This window comes from Pomacea canaliculata, linkage group LG4 (assembly GCF_003073045.1).
Source record: "Pomacea canaliculata isolate SZHN2017 linkage group LG4, ASM307304v1, whole genome shotgun sequence".
Taxonomy (NCBI): domain Eukaryota; kingdom Metazoa; phylum Mollusca; class Gastropoda; order Architaenioglossa; family Ampullariidae; genus Pomacea; species Pomacea canaliculata.
In genome coordinates, this window is record NC_037593.1 from 1728462 (window position 1) to 1745506 (window position 17045).

Genomic DNA, 17045 nt, shown 5'->3' on the forward strand with positions numbered 1-17045 from the left:
GTAAAAGTGCATCACATTTTATTCAGATTTCTGGCAAAGATGTTTTAAAATTTATAGTATGATTGATACATACAAAAAATGCATATCGTAAGAGATATAGTTTAGAGATTAATGCCAGGTAAGGTATGACATGGGATAAAAGAACATTGTGCTAACAATAAATGCAAAATTTTACAGCACAATCTTTTGGATACATTTAATAATATATCTTCAAACAATTTAAAATCTAGCTGTCGATATTGCATATGTCTCAAAATAGATGCTGTTAGATGAATGTGAGAGATCTGCTGCAAGGACAAGTACAGCAGATTACAAGGAATGCCCCTTAACCCTTTGGACCAAGAATTGAAACAGGTCTTAGATAAGTATAGACTGGTACTAAACATAAACAGCTGCCTCTTTAACCCATCAAAAGAGCTATGGCATAATATGCTATCATTAGTGGTAACATTGGTGACTAGCCATCTAATTCAAGACTCAAATAAAAATCCTAATAAGGAATTTTAAAAACTAAATACCCACAGGAAAGAAGTGTCAATCATTCTAAAACCCAAGTTTAAAAGTAGCAACTTAAAAAAAAACCCAAAAGCTAAATAAATACCTAGAATAAAGCAACATGTGGGATCCATCAACCAATACGGTACACCACCATGGCAGACTTGGCAGGCCTATGCATCAAAAGCAAGTTTCAACGGCAGAAAAAGAGGGCACCAGCACAATGCAGACTTAGCAGGCCTCCTAGACACCAAGAGCTAGTGAAAACAACAGGAAAATAGGGTACAAATAAGAGCAGACACCTGTGGCGCCATAAAACAGCAACCCTTTCCCAATACCTCCCTCCTTTTTGCCCACCTTTCTTCCCCATACCCACATTCCCAAGATCCCCATCCCCCACAGTGCAAAATCACCTAATAGGTGAAAGCACTTTCCCTCCCCAAATCAACACTTTTTATAAATTTGACAATCTAACAAAAGTAATAACATTACACTTATGAGTTCATGTGTTATTGTCAGGGCAATGGCATAAGAGATATGTAAACTCATGAACAGAACTTGATTGTTCACGCCACCTTTTACAATAGGGAAAGCGATTGTGGTGGTTTTCTAGACACTCTAATTAGCACTACAAGTAATGATGTAGGAAAGTGCACCAAGCCTACAATGTAGGCAGATGATGGATGGTGATGTACTTCATATAATCCCAAAATTATATAAGTGACAAAATGTCTTTAAATCAAACTAGTTAGACAAAAGCAAGTGTTCTGTGATGAAAATTAAAATCTGAATCTGTGAGATTAGTTTTATTATATTTTGTGACTACAGTAAGATACACTCCAATTATTTGATGATGATAACAATAACAATAATGAAGTTTTAGACCCCTTGCAGAACCAAGTTCAAAGTATTGTACGCAAAAGACAATGACTGGATCAAAAGCTAATGATACAACAAAGAAACAAAGCAAAAGTACATGGATGACACTATAGAATGCATGAATGAGGTGCATGGATGAAGATTTGATACTGAGGAGCAAACAGAAGGTGGATTATGAAAGTATTTCTTGAAAAGGTGACTTTTGAGGCCAGACAAAAAAGTTCAAAAGTAGACATAGTTTGAAGAGAAAAGGGACAGAATTCCATATGCTGGGGCCAGAGAAAGAGCTGGTGCAAAATTACTATCATCTGATATGTGGCATAGACTTGTAATTTTATGCCCACAAGATGGCACGCAAATAATGTTCTTTTTTTAGATGTGTGAGTGAGCTGTTCACAGGGAAACAGGTTCTCTATGTTTCATTCAATGCCATTGAAAACAAGATTCGAATGCAAAGAACAAATGAGTCCGAATTATTGTAAACAAAACGAATCATCACTGTGGTGATGGTGTCACTTGTTGGTGACCAGTGAGTCCCATGTTGCTGTGGCCTGGTCAAGAAGAGCTTGAATCTCATTTTGTGTACCCTCCTCTGCTGGTGTTATCAGCTCAACCACATAGCGTATATCTTTACCACGGGCCCAGCTGAAGCTGTTGCTAAATACCACATCATCTGCAACAATCAAGCTGTATCAAAGCCAAGATTCAAGGTAATGATGAACTTAAAGTATCTAGAACTAGTACCACACATGCTTGCTTTCAAAACATCTATTACTCTTATAACATATTCAAAACTCTTAAGTTTTCAGTTTCTTTTGTAGCATCCTGCACTAATGTCAGACTTGCATGAAACATTAAACAGTCTTTATCTGCTTAAATAAGACGGGTGAAGCACACATACTGGAAAGTTTATGCAGGTGTATTTCATGACTTCATTAACTGTGGCAATCAACCTATACATGGTTTTGATTTTTTTTTCAACCTAAGAATTTAGATCACTTGCCCAAACAACAAGAATCCATCTTTGTGTCAACAGAATGAAGCTTGATTAGTGAAACTCTTCAGTAGTTAAGGAACATGTTCCTTTACATTCTTTTTTAACAACATTTTTCATGTATTTCACAAATTCAATAAACACCCAATGCTTAAAACCATCATGTTCATAATTCTAACCTTGCCCGTCTATAGGTTGTCAAACCAAAAGGATGCAATATCTAAATTATTCTTTTTGTCATGAAATTGTAAACATATTAAGTGATAAGAGTGTGCAGTCTGACCAATTTGCAGAAAAAAGCAAGAACTCAAGCCAACAACATGAAAACCTAATTGTCATCTCACATGCAGAATTATATACAAAGAAGCTGCTTGTGTAGCATGATCCTAATGTCAGACTATTAAAACTGTGAAAACTGAAACAAAAGTATCCAGGAATTTTTCCAGCAGAATTTTTTTTTTTTTTTGTCACACAAATCTGCCAGCATTTAATCTTGATAAGCATAAATAAAAAAATTTCATTACTCAAGGGGTTTTTTGTGAGACAGTTTAGGGGAAGCTGAGAGGTCTTCTGAAATAATCTCTGCAAAGTAATACAAAATTTTCTTCCTCAGGTAGGAGTGTTTGTTACAAAAAGTCAGAATATCTGAAACAGTAAGCAAACAAAACTACTGAATATTTTCTCTTTTATCAAAACTGTTGGTAAAGATTCGTCACATTAGCAAAAGTTTCACTGCATTAAAAATGCATGCATTAACATCATTACAAGAAACAACATATGCTGTGTAGTATACAACACTCAGGAAAGCAGTGATTATGCTTTGGATGAAAATGAGTTTTTACATGTAATTATTGATCAAAGGGTGTGTTGGTGATAAAATTTTGTATGCAAAAGGTAAATGTGTTTAATGCATAAATATGCATACAAAAAGGTTTACTACAGAATTTGAACCATTGAAAGCAAAACAGTTTACATCTGTGTGTAAGCAAACCAGTGCATAACTGTACTTACAAGTTCCAGTTTCCTCACAAATAAGGGTGCCATCTTCAGGTACGATGTGACTGTTGACACGCTGGAGTGGGACCACAGGTACACTATTCTCACCCTGCACCATAAACACTCCAAAGTCTATATCGAAGTCCTCTGTTTTGAATTCCCACCTGTTGCAAGAAAGGATGCTAAAGGAAGGTTATGTCCCTTAGCCTGAAGACCTGTACAAGATCACTCAGGTTCCAAATGGATAAATCACAAATGCACTTAAATAACACAAATACAAAATAAAATAAAAAAGTAACTGTTTCAGATTTTTGTGAAAGGCAAACCTCAACACACTGCCAGCAACGTCCACTTGGTATGAGAGGCACAGCTTTCCTCCCCTGGATATAGAAGCTGTCTTCATGTGATCATCATCTTTGTTATCCAGAAGGTAGTACTCCTTAGGCACTTCACCCCCTTGACATATCTGTAACAGCAGACCAATATCATCTGCCTGCATCTATTACTGGCCAGACTGTAATAAATATCTTAATATCAGCATAAGGAGGATGAGCATAAACTTTTGAGAGTATTAATAGTATCTATAATAATAATAGCTACTTGTATAGCACATGGCTTTGCCTGGTAATGAGTTCAGTTCATGGGGGGTTGGAGATGGTAGGGAGTGATAGAAAAACAAGACAACCAGCTACTGGAAGTATGTATAGCATGTCTATCTGTATGAAAACATACTTTGAAATTGGCCTCTCATGTATTCAACATCTGAGAACATGTAAACAAATTTGATAAATCATAACAATATGTGTGGCTAACAGTTGTGAAATCATTGGTACTTTAAAGTTAAATTATTATCAAACTATGTATATATGCGAGTGAGTTTTATTATTTCGGTGAACATTTTTTTCAGTCTTGGCAAAAGAAATAGAAGAACTGCAATCATAAGATGAGCGGACATTTCTGTCAGATCCAAAGATCCAGTGACAAGATCCAAAATCAAACATACAGGAGTGCAGGACATTCGAGCAGTGACAGCAGAAGTCAAGTCACAGCAAAGATCGACATGGATGGGTAGCCAGTGGAGAAAATTGAAAAGGCGAAATAAAAAAAAGTATCATTTGGGACCTACACTCCGATGACAAGACTATATATATGAAGTTCATACTCTGTATTTTTGTTACAATATTAGGTATCTCATTAGCGATCGGTGCCACACGAAAACATTAAGTATTAATGAAATGTATGTGCGACACGGGGATAAAATCAATAGTCACCATGGTAACACATCGGGGGTTTCCATCTGGATCCGTCTTCAGACCACCAAGAAACATGGGAAGTTCTTCGGCATCAATATACTTTAGTAAAGTGTCCTTGAAATTGCCTGGAAATGAACGGTAAATGCCATGTTACTTGAATTGCTGTCATATTTTATGCAATACAAGACTGCATGATGACTGCTGAGACGGCGTGCACTCCCTTTTTCCTTTAAACAAAATACATAGCTGTGCTCAGATTCCAGTTGGAGTTTTTTCTTGTTTGTTTATTGTTGGTTTTGTTTGTTTGTTTGTTTTTTGCTTTGGCAGAGAGGACGCTACTTTGGGGACAGCTTTCTTATAGAGTCACAATCGACGGCCGATTCTAAAATGGCGCACCAGCAGAGACAACTATGCTGATCCCTATCACCCGATCTATTAAAGGCAGTTCATTAACGGCACAATGGATCGTGCTCGAACCTCGCTCCCTCTGTTCAGTAGGACTGACCTGTGACATACTGCCATTAGTCTACACGACAGTTCAGCCGGCCAGTCCACACTACAAGGTGTTGGCCATCTAACACACATAACGGACATTACTCTTGCGCATGCGCACACGTCATTTCAAAAGTGTCGTCTGGAAATTCTTCCAATTTTGTGTCGGTGTGTTCTTCGCCCAAGTGAGGGTCAACAGAAAACTTGGGGTTACAGTAATTCAAGGCAAGTTTCTTTTGCTTGCATTGTTTATTTTGCTGAAGTGATTATTTCTGCTTATAATTGACGCAGAATGTGTATTTATGTGCAGTGCTTCAAAGGCACTTGGAGATCCAGGCAAAAGTTCAGCTTAGATCTACTGGATTCGTACCAGTGACAATGACAGCGACATGACGGAGATAATCTGAATAAATCCTGGAGGCAAACGAGAGATTAACACAGTAATTGACGTGTATACAGTTAGTCCATGGTTGTGCTCAATTTTCTTTCTGCTGGCCGGTCTCAAAATTCTAAGCTATGCGTCGGGCCGGTAAAATAATTATTAAAAAAATCCACCAGACTGCACAACAAACCTAGTGATAATGGAATGAACAACAAATGATTACATAATGGCCTTCACTTACCGAATCTTTTGTGTGACGTAAAGCTATTTTAATTCTTTCATAATAAAACTGTAAAACCAGCCTTTCCTTTAAAGTCAGCCCACCCCGATGTTCTCTAATGACCCCATCAGACATGTCAGTCGTGTTGTTATTTTTGTACTTTGTGTTAGTGTTACGGATGGCCGATTTCTACGGCTGTTGTACTTGATAAATTTGAATCAAACTAACCTAAGCTGAATAAAACAAAATGAAAACAAGCGCACACATTTTGGCAGACGGGCCGTAGTTTGCCCACCTCTGGTCTCGACTGTTTATTGCGCCTCATCAATGCGACATAGATGATATAAAGAGGACATGTAGGCAGGAGAAATAACGGTTCATTAGTACACGTGGCACATTTCATGCGTGGTGACATCGACAAGTCAGCTTTTCGGGCGAAATAAAATTGGGGAAAATCTTTCTGCTACAACCGGTGGCAAGAGGCGGAGTTGGCGATATATTGAGTCTAAAGTGTGTAATGTATGACATTAAGAAAGGAAATGCACTCACTTCCTAGGACGTGGATTTTGTTTCTCGTGTCCTCGCTTATCAGTGGGCGACACAGCTTGTACAACAGGGGGAATATTCGAGGAGCTAGGAAAAAAGTAGAGTACATTTAACGGTGATAAAACGAATACATTTAATGGTGGTGACAATTTAGTCAGGTGTTTTCCTATGCATGATTTCACAAGACTCTGGTATCACACAGTATGATACTAGCTAAAACCTCCCTCTGCCCCTCTCTCTCTCTCATTTTCTCACCACTACCCTCCTCTCACTTCTTTCCTCCTCCCACCATTAAACTAACATAAGGAACCAGGCGTAACTGCTTCTACGGTCACTAAACTTGTGTTACATCAACTTTTATAAATATACACCCAAATCATAATAGCCGCCTTTTATGATTTTAGTTTATGTTTCGTGTATGCTGTTTCACTGGTAAATCTCTGAAGCCTAAAATTCGCTGAAAAATCGGCGTCATCTGCACGATGCAAAAGTGTTGTGTCATAGTCGGCTGTTGTAACCTCAACCTCAAAGTTCTTGTTAAAGAGGTGAAATACATGTTAAGCCTATAACCCGATTACAGGCCGGTCAAGCCTATTACCTCTGTCCTGCGTACCACAACACATGCGCCCGCTGATGGTACTGGGCCCTTAGAACCGATCACGGGCGTACACGTTGCGGGACGTAGGACATATGCTCGACGTAAAGACATGCAGCGACGAATAATGAATCAAAATTACATGGAAAAAAGTAGCACTAACCGTTCACAACAAACATTCGTTTCATCATCTCTGGATAGTTATCTTCCAGTACCTTGACGAGGTGGAGGTACATCTGAAGTCCTGGCAAGAAATGGGATTTTGTTTTTTGTTTGTTTGGGGTTTTTTTGTAATCTTAACATAAGGGTAATTCAGTATTGAGATTTCGCAATAGAAAGCAAATAATAGTCATTCTTGACAAACACAGTTTGTTTTTTGAATTAGGATATTTTTGTCTGAGTGGAGATTTTAAGAAATGATGTATTCTCGAATAGCAGCAGACGGTTTTGTTTATACACTAATAATAAAAATAATAACAAGAAAATAAGAAAAATTTGCGTTATATAAATGTCATAAGTGTATTGTAAAGAAATTGGGTCAATTGGTTGTGCTGCAAGCTGACAATATCACCTGGCCTCCATAGCACTCTGCTGGTCACTCCCTCCATGTCGAATATGACGGTTAGGCCATCTACACGATCTCCCGACTGAAACATTAGTGACCCTCGTTAGTATCGTCGTCATTATGATTGATGTTTTTGCCGTCTTCATAATCATCGTCTTAATCATCATCTGTCGAGACCGTCAGCATCATAGCCCAGAGCGCCATCACAATCGTCATCAAGAACTGTCAGTGGCGAAAATAGTTTATCATGGAAGACAGTCTCTTTGTAACTCATGTAGATGAACATACTTCATGAACAGTTACAAGCTCTTCTGTTACATACATTTTATTTCTGATAACAGATTTTTAGACCAGGTTAACGAATACGAAGGAAAAGCTGACTAAATATACTTCTAATTCTTCCTGTTCTAAAAGGTTAATCCTTCACCTTTTCACTTTGCTGCTTCCAGTCCATGACAGTTTTTTCACACTGCAAAAGTTTGGTTTTTTCTAGGTCCACCTTTTTGGCAGAATAGACGATTCCCTTTATGTCAAGTCGGCCAAAGAGTTCAACCTTTACCGGAGAGCCCTCTTTATCGTAGCCAGAAAAACCACCTGCCAGGTACATTTTTAACACCTGCAAGTATGTGGAAATAAACACAAAGTGCAAAATAAAAAAGAAGAGAAGAATTTTATTTTCAGTTCTGCTTAATGATCACAAAGAGTCAGAGACGTTTCGGCGCTCATGATGACACAAGAAAAAATGAAAAAGTCTTTTAGTGGTGTAGTGTGGCATGGCGCAGTATGTCTGTGACGTAGTGTGACATACTGCAGTATGTCTGTAAGGTAGTGTTGCATACAGCAGTATGTCTGTGACGTAGTGTGACATACTGCAGTATGTCTGTAAGGTAGTGTTGCATACAGCAGTATGTCTGTGACGTAGTGTGACATACTGCAGTATGTCTGTAAGGTAGTGTTGCACACCGCAGTATGTCTGTGACGTAGTGTGGCAGACCGCAGCAGAGGCGGCGTTAGGGGGTGGCAAATGGGGCGGCCGCCCCAGGCCCCGCTCTCGAAGGGACCCCGCGCTTCAGCCCCGAGGTCATCTTTATGACTTATTGCCAGCTGTGTTAAACAAGTTGTGACCAAAAAATTGACGTTCAGTAAACACTTTTAAGTTCTAATTAAGCAAATTATTGAATCCATGTCTTAACTTTAAACCCTGCAATAATAACAAGCAGTTTATCAAATCAAATCAAATCAGACTTTATTGTCTGTCGAGGAGACCCCAAGACAGAAATTTTTCTTTTGCTCACACGGGCAGGCATACATACTCATACAGACATTTAACGCACACATAATCACTACTATCTTTTCATCACCTGCAGGCAAACAACATTACAAATTGTCATCTATGTCATCTATTGGCCTGTGACAGAAATTCCTGCATTTCATTAATTATTTAGATTGAGAGCTCGTCTTGTTTGTGCGAAAGAGAGCGTACATTCAACAAGATGGATGTCAGCACCCTCTTCTCTTCAGACTGTGTTTGATTCCTCCTAAATCCTTGTGCCTTTATTTAGGATGGTGATGGCTGCTGGCACGAAGGACCTGTGGTAGGCAGCTTTCCGTACACGTGGCACTTTATAGCGCCTGCCTGAGGGCAACAGCTGGAAGTTGGGATGGAGAGGGTGCGGTAGGTCAGAAATTATGTTGTATGCCATCTTTCTGACTGCATGAAGGTACGAGTCAGAAAGTGGCAGTTGTGATTTACCAATAATTTTATTTGCCTGGTGGATGACTCTGGCCAGCCTTGCCTTGTCGTTGACGAGGAGGTGACCATACCAGGCAGCGATGTTAAATGAGAGGATGCTCTCCACAAGAGACCTGTACACAGTCTCCAGCACCCCAGAGCTGACGTTGAAGCTGCAGTCTCCTCAGAAGGTACAGCCGTTGCTGGGCCTTTTTTGTACACTTGGCTCACGTGATCACTAAAGGAGAGCCTCCCGTCGATCACTGTACTAAGGTACCTAAACACAGCAGTCCTCTGCACCTTAAGTTACCGTCATCATATTATTTCGCTTTAAGAAAAATCCGCTACTGTCACAAACTGTGGGAAGGGTTACGAACAATTAAAACACTAAATTCGTGCGTTATTTCGCGAAATTGTTCCAGCCTATCTAACTGTCTATAAATCAATGCTTCCGGCATCATATCAATAGGGATGTTGATACACGTATTCCATTACCCGGCCCCGCGCGGATGGTCGGCCCCAGGCCCCGCGTGTTCCTAACGCCGCCTCTGGACCTCAGTGTTTATGACGTAGTGTGGTCTACTGCAGTATATCTGTGACGGAAATAGTATGATTAGTTCTTACCTCGGGCGGCTCGTATTCCTCCAACAGTTTGTCCACCCCAAGCTTCTGTCGGTATGCCATGCTCTGAATGAAATAAAATGCAGTAGGTCATAGCCACAGAAAAAAATATAAGAGTGCACACCGAAACAATACTGAGGGAGAGGGTTGGAGACAACGTATTGACTGTAGTCACATGGTCTCGGGCACAAATGTTAGCAACCTTGTAGACTGATGTTAGTGAATTCTTATCATCACACGAAGTTGACTGTCATGTTTTATATTTAGAACTGTTTGAATTGCCTCAACAAGTTCATGATAGACAAAAGCTTGTTCTTTTTCTGTCGTATTAAGTCGTCACCCGACAGCAATTCAAACAGTCATTACATGCTTACCGTAATTTCTTTAAGCTTGGTGATCATGTGGAGTCTCATTACGATTGGATCTACACTCTTAACTATTAATTAAATTATTCTTGCTTCATCAAATAACTTAACAAACGTTAGACCTCTTGACTGTGACTCATTAACATCTTGGTCTGTAGACAGGATATTATCTGACAGAACAACCCTTGCATTTCACCAAAAAGAGGCACAGAATTTGTCTTTGTGTTGTGTTTTATGTTTGCAAAGCGCAGTGAGCCTGGCTTTGGCTTTGGGTACGGCGCTGTAACAGCTCGTCGTCGTAGTAGTAGTAGTGTAGTAGTAGTAGTATAGTAGTAGTAGTCCAGACCATCATTACGTTATCGTAGGTCCAAAAGTCGAATGACAACAATAGTCGCATGCAGGGCCCACCTGTTTGTAGACTGGTAAGAGATTTGATAATCACACTTGTAAATTAATACAAATACAAATCTTTATGAATCTCTTTCAGGAAATGATCAACAACAGCCGATGTAGACTCTGAGACATTGGGCGTAAGACGACAATATTCTTACCGTTCTGTACATTTCCTCCGCCTTCACGACATCGTACTGCCGAGCTGAAATACAGAAGACAATTCATCATGCACACGCGCGAACAGACGTACAGATGGATGCCCTTTAAGATAGGTACACTGAAGCACGCACACAATTCTTTTGACTACTTTGCACTTTCTGCTTCTTTCATTGTTGATGTCAGATTATTTCAAAGTTGAAGCAGTCTTCCGTCTCTTCACAGTTAACTTTTTTTTCTTTTGCTTTCCTAAGTATTTCCACATTTTCTTATTTTGCACTGATGATATTCATTTTCTTTGATTACCAACTTAATTATCGTTTTAAATCAATTGAAATTAACCACGTGCACAAACCCTTCAGCCATTTGAGAAGTTCATAGTCGTCATGCTGAGGCTTGCGAAGGTCAGCAATTGCTTCCTTGAACTGAAAAGAATCAGACCCTGAGGACATTTTTGTGCGTGACGACACACCTAGCTAGTCTTGTATTGTTGCGGGATATAGGGCGTGGTGGCATTGCATGATGTTGAAACAATGGCCACTGCCACACGCAAGCGATCAATCGACAGCTAGGCTAGGCCGAACGTGTTCATAAGCTGACAGAAATGGAAATCTGTAATGTTTTTCGTATAAAGTCAGCGGGGACATTGTTGGTTTCTGTCCTTTTACCTTTGTTTATTCCTCTTTCCTAGCCCACTCTATTCTTTCATCTGTTTTATTTCTGTAGTGTCTAGTTTCTCTCTCTAAACTCCAATGTTGTCTCTGTCGGTCCGTCTGCCTGGCTGCCTCTCTGTCTCTGACTACAAGTTTTCTTCTCTTTTTGTTATCTTCCTTACCTTCTGATTTTGTTTTTTGTTGTTGTTGTTGTTGGTTTTTTTTTGTTTTTTTTTTTTTTTTGGGGGGGGGCAGTTTACTATGTATTTGTTTCAACAGCATGTAATAAAAACTCCAAAAGTTATTTTCAGTATTCAAGAAGAAGAGAAACAGCTACTTTGCGATGTTAAAAATCCAGAATTAATGAAATCATAGTGATGTTGAAGGCAAACATATCTTACCTCTTTTAACGCTTCCTCTTGTTTGTGCTTCGGTGCTTTATGGGTTTTAATGTCAGTGACATTCTTGTGCTAAAAGCCAAAAACAAAAAACCCACCAAATTAACCTCAAGCAAACGAGAAGTGGCTACAATATAAGTAACTCCATGTTCATATCTGACCAAATTTCTGAACGGATTACAAAGATTACTACAGTCCATGTGGCCTTTCATGCCTACAGCAACCTTCCCGTTTCTGGAAAAGAGTGCACTTACAGGTTGAAGACTGTCTACAAACACTTACCAATCTCCGGCTGAGTATTTGCCATATTATCTATGTGCATGTTTGCTTGTGTTCTGAACAATGCATTTTTGAAAACGATACAACGATAAAAAATTTTAAAAATTACAGTTATCGCCTGAAGTCGGTATACATCTACCAGCCTGGTTTTCCGTTTGTTTACATAACTTGGTCATGACTTCCGTGTGCCATGTATAAAATGTGCACAAAGAAAGAAAGAGAAAAAACCCGCAATGGAAGAAATAAAAACAGAAACGATAAGAAACAGATTTTTCAAAAGTCACCTGAAACAATGACTGAAAAAAAGAAAGCTATATATATATTGTCACTGACCTCCTCCATTTAACTGTCTGCGGAGTGATGAAAGAGAAATCCCTGGCTGTCCAATCTCCCGACGCTTATAATGTGGCAGGAGGACGGTCTTGGTTTGTGCAGGTGTTACACGCTGGATGCGCTGAAAGGCTCTCGTTCTGAAGAAATGACGTCTGCCTTTACTTCTTTATTCTCATTTGGTAATCGATATTGATTTTCACGAGACGAAGGACGGACGGCAACCTGTTGGCAAGTGTGCACTTTAAACAGCTGGAGGACAGTGCTGAGGCTTGTTGAGGTCACAATTCTGATATGATTATGATGACAATATTGTCGGTGTGAGCTGGTCACGGTGTTTATCGCTGCAGTTGGTGACTGTGCACCGGTCACAGTTCGTGGACAGAGTGGATGGACTTTGTCCTTTGCTGTGCAGGTAGCGACGGAATAAAGGGTGTTGATGCTGCTCCTCTTTATATTGACGCCTTTGGCCACCAAATCTTTGGCTTACCATCAAGGGTGGTGGTGGCTTGGTGGGCACCCAGTGAGCAGCATGATCCCGCGCCACACACACGAAGCATTGCTGGTAACCATGGCATCAGGAAATCTAGGTTAGGCGGGGACGTCGATTCAGGATGGACCTGGCGTGAAATACTGTATCAGCACGCATGCATATTTTTGCTTATTATTTTTTTTTTGATTTCTTATAAACAGTAACTTGGACATTTCAATTTCAAGGAGGCCCAACCACAAATTGACATTAAATGAGAGATTTTGACGTTCTGAATGTTTTCTGATCAACATTTCTTGTAAAAGTATTACTTACAAATTACAGTTGCGTTTCAAGCACCGCTCTAGACCGATACATGTACTTGGCTAAGTTCTCGTGCTCTTTACCGAAGTAAATAAAAAAGCATACTATGAAACATTACAAGTTTATTTTTATTCTTTAAAGATTTATAAGTGGGGTGAGATTCGACTCAAAAGTGCAAAGTGTTTAGAAGGCTACAACTGCTCTCTGACACGCGGCATTTGAGATGTATTTCAGAATATTGAGTTCACCTAAGTTGCAAGCGAATAACAAAAGTACAGTACTCATCGCGGAGCTCAACTCTAATAAGGTAGTGGGTGCCAGGCACTTGCTTTGTTTGCAGATGCCAGTCTGTCTACAAGCTGCTGTCAGTAGCACATGTTTCAACACCATCACGCTGAAATAAGTTTATTGTGTCATGCAGCATCATACTCTGATGTTACAGCAACATTTTAGACACAGCGTTCATTCCATACGGATTACCCAGCTGGCACTGACTTTATCTGTCATTGACAGCCCTAGCATTGAAGCAACTATTCGATTCGTTTCTATTTTGTCAAGTTTTTATCACTACATTCTGACTCAGAACACTATGTGACACTATCCTGAGACCCCCTGCTGACAACACTGAGAAGGTTGCAAGCCAACTGTTGCACCTCGCGTTCGTGACTTCTCGCTTAGAAGCAGCACGACGGGGCCCTGGTGTCGCCTCCAAGCTGAAGGGATCGTAGTGTCTGGTGATGCTGGTATAAACAAACATACTGCGCTTCCTGTCACCTCGACTGTAGCACATACACTTATGTACAGTACCCGATAGTGATAACAAATATGTTTGCGTTAGTACACTTTGATTTTTGCATAACGACGAAATCGCCTAATGATGCATTTCTCAGAACGTTAAGCGAGGGCTGTATAGTAATTGACCACACTGTAGGGGTGACCGCAATGTTCAGTATAATAATAATAATGGTAGATTTGTATTCTGCGCGCACCAAAGGTCTTACAGTTTTTGTACTGTGATCGGATTGCTGAGCCATGCGCGATATGCATTGATTGTTGTTTTGCGAAGTGTATTCTGTCACGCAACAAGAGAAATAGCGAATTGTGTATACTGACTGACGTCACCTGGTAAACACGGCATGAGAATCATGTCTACAGATTACATAGCCCCCAGTGACTCTGACTCCCCCAACCCCATGTGATGTTCTGGAGGGGTGTGTGCTGAATTAAGTGTCACTAAACAGTACGAACTAATTCAATAGTTGGACTCTCAACCTGCCTTGCTAGATGCTATGCGATGGATGTAAGTGCACGTAGCAAGTAAGAATACTTGTCATCAGAATAAAGACGTTGGGAGCTTGAAGCGCCTGTCACCAATACAGTGAAGGTTGGCTGTTCTGTGTTCAGATCTCGTCTTGGGCACGCTGTTCTTTCTCTGCATGTAGCATCCATTTACGTTGTTTACAGCATGCATTTACAGGGCTTTGCCTTGCCGTGAATTCCTTAGCTTCTGGCTCAGCCTAAAACACCATTCCCCTTCCCCACCTCCCCTTGACTGTCAGCGCCCTCTCTACAACTGAACGCTGACTTTTCTCTTAACTACTCACACATAGTCAGCTGTTAGAGGTGAATGTTTGGGACTAGTATGACCTGCCCTTATCTAATAAGAACACTCGATGTGCAATGTGCTATGATGCAGTGTGAACAGTACTTTTGCATGCGACCACAGCCAGTCAGGTGGATGACGAGATTTTTGAAAAAAAATGAACCGCTTCATAATGTGTTAAAATGTGCAATGAGATTTGTTACTGTTCAGCAGCACAAAAATGTCGTTCAGGGAATTTCTCGAAAGATAGTAACAGGAAATGTGAGCATGTCCTTTGTCAAGCTTTTGTTGTAAGCATTTAATGCACGACAACGCTATGCATTACATTATTACACTTGATTAAGATGCCTTCAAATTCACAGAAGACCACATCCTTTTCTTTGACAAAGAAAAAGCATTGAATCATACTTCCATATTTTCCTCTTCCTCGTTATTATTATCTGTTAAGGCACTAGTTTTCCAAGTTCTATCACTGTCTGTTAAAGGAATTTTCGCTAACAAAGAAAAAAAAAGGATTATCTGTCACGCAATTAAGTGTTTTCATCAAGCAGTTTTTAAACTTATTCCAGATTGGAGGTTGCCCTTCTTTATAAATTTTATTCTACTTTTAGTTGTTTTGTTTTGGTTTTTTTTTTCTAAAGCAATTCTGAATGTGGTAAACTATCACAGAAAAAAATACAAGCAAAATATATCTAGGTATTTTGACATTGACGCGAATAACGTGCTAACTAAAGTAAGTAACTGTAGAAGTAAAGCTGTTAACTTTTTTGTTGTTGTTCCTAATTTGGCTGTTCTGACATTCTAATTATTAGCGGTAGTTTGAAAGCCTACAAGGAAGAGAAAAAGGAATAATTCTGGGAATCGCTTATACCAAATCGTTATCAGGGTAAAGGATTACCATGTATCATCGCCTTGCACCATGTATCATCGCCATCGCCCTACTGACCGTCAGTGTCACTCGCACATGGACACTGAGGTTTTCATTTTCTTTCCACTCCCTCCCCTTCCTATCTCATCAATGCTTTATCTTCGTCTGGGTTTTTCCTGTGTTCCTTTGTCTCCATGCTTCTGACTGTCGGTTCTTAAAATTCCTTCACTATCATCTTGTAATATAACACTTTTGCATTTGGCTTCCAATACCACATGAAGGAGGGAAAGTGAAAAGATGAGTGGTACATAAATGGCTGTTTCTGTACTCGACTGAGCACATTATCTTTGTGTCTCCAGTCAAGCGGTGGCATATCTTTGACAAAAGGGGGCTTCATAAACAGACAAATGGATGTAGGGTCTGATTCTGTAAAGTAGCAACAGGGTTTGAGGAGGGTGGGAAGAGGGAATGTCTAAGTTGGTCAAAGGACTACGCTGACAGGTACACTTCATAATGAAGACAAAGAGCATCATCCACTTGTGATAAGATTAGCAGTCGGTGTAGCTGGTATGAAATGGTTGATATTATAATAGGAGTGAGGCGTAGTCACGACCTGTGTTTCTGAGGACAGTTCCTGAACACTTCGAAGTAACACGAAGCATGACTCTGTTGTGATGTATATTGTTCTCCAACGAGCAATCCCATCCCACGCCCACCCCTATAGCTCTATGTTTCATTCTTCAGGTCCTACGTTCATCGGACTATAAACTGACAGTAGTATTTCCTCTCTCACATAAAACCCTTTATTTCTGCTTTCCCAGCCAGATGTAACCTATTGCTTCCTGATTCCGAAATGAAAAAAGTGTTTTTCATACGCCCAATCTTCTCAATGACAGAAAAAAACGTCTTTTGATTTGTCTACCAAAAAAGTGAAAGGGGAAAACGTCAGCAGGAAGTGTGAGCAAACGGCAGAGTTCAGTTCAGGTAGCAACGTTCACAAAGAGCTTATCGTTCTCGTTATTTGTCACCTGGACATGAGCGTCTGACGACCTGTGTAAGGTGTGTGGCAATAGTGAGCCAATACTGGCTACTCCTGCCATTTCTTTTAGAGGTGGTCCGTTAGGTAGCTTTGTATTCCATTAGCTCCGAGAGCTATCTACTATTTTTGCATTGCTCTCAATATCAGTCAGCTGGGTGTTCATGAGAATTTTACTGAGAGGGTACCGTAAGAAAAGCTGTGTGTCTTTTGTATGAAACCACTGCAGTTACTGTATGTCTGACATCATGAGGTGTGTTACACATATTTATGAGTGAAACTACATCAAAGAGTAAACTGCCGGCGCCACAGACTGGCTATTGTTCCCCATCATCTGAAGCTTTCACCAAGTTTATTTATTGTACAATAGCTCCTGTTAGTCTTCTTTTTCTTCTTCTTTT

At 40.0% G+C, this 17045-nt stretch overlaps 1 protein-coding gene and 1 long non-coding RNA gene across 5 annotated transcripts in view; one reads left to right on the forward strand and one right to left on the reverse strand.

The window, feature by feature from the left end:
• Position 1: 1 nt before the first annotated feature.
• LOC112563139 (retinal-binding protein-like) lies at positions 2–12773 on the reverse strand. Of its 3 annotated transcripts, none has more exons than XM_025236898.1 (14): positions 12348–12764; positions 11739–11807; positions 11040–11109; positions 10687–10730; positions 9774–9836; positions 7845–8033; positions 7424–7499; positions 7016–7096; positions 6261–6344; positions 4636–4742; positions 3691–3830; positions 3380–3528; positions 2893–3013; positions 1910–2047 (listed from the first exon to the last, which is right to left on the reverse strand). In XM_025236898.1, exons 1-14 carry the CDS (start codon positions 12354–12356, stop codon positions 2044–2046), a joined length of 1206 nt encoding a protein of 401 aa, XP_025092683.1. In that variant the 5' UTR covers positions 12357–12764; the 3' UTR covers positions 1910–2043. The 3 variants fall into 3 exon arrangements, 2 of the variants coding, with proteins under 2 accessions (XP_025092682.1, XP_025092683.1); XR_003098967.1 differs by having other exon boundaries at positions 1965–2047; positions 2893–2950; positions 12348–12773; XM_025236897.1 differs by lacking the exon at positions 2893–3013 and having other exon boundaries at positions 2–2047; positions 12348–12772.
• Positions 9362–17045, forward strand: part of LOC112563144 — a 29019-nt gene continuing 21335 nt past the window's right edge. Inside the window, exons 1-3 of one of the 2 annotated variants that reach the window (XR_003098968.1) lie at positions 9362–9422; positions 10623–10800; positions 12760–13254. This is a non-coding gene — a long non-coding RNA (uncharacterized LOC112563144). Of the gene's footprint in view, positions 9423–10622; positions 10801–12759; positions 13255–17045 lie in introns of those variants that run through there. The other variant, XR_003098969.1, reaches the window with a different exon arrangement.

Excerpts from the sequence above, each read along its gene's own strand:
- LOC112563139 (XM_025236897.1), bottom strand. Across the intron at positions 10,731-11,039 it reads ACTTCTCAAATGGCTGAAGG|CTCGGCAGTACGATGTCGTG; the intron begins GTTTGTGCACGT and ends TCTGTATTTCAG. Across the intron at positions 4,743-6,260 it reads CAAAATCCACGTCCTAGGAA|GCAATTTCAAGGACACTTTA; the intron begins GTGAGTGCATTT and ends GTTCATTTCCAG.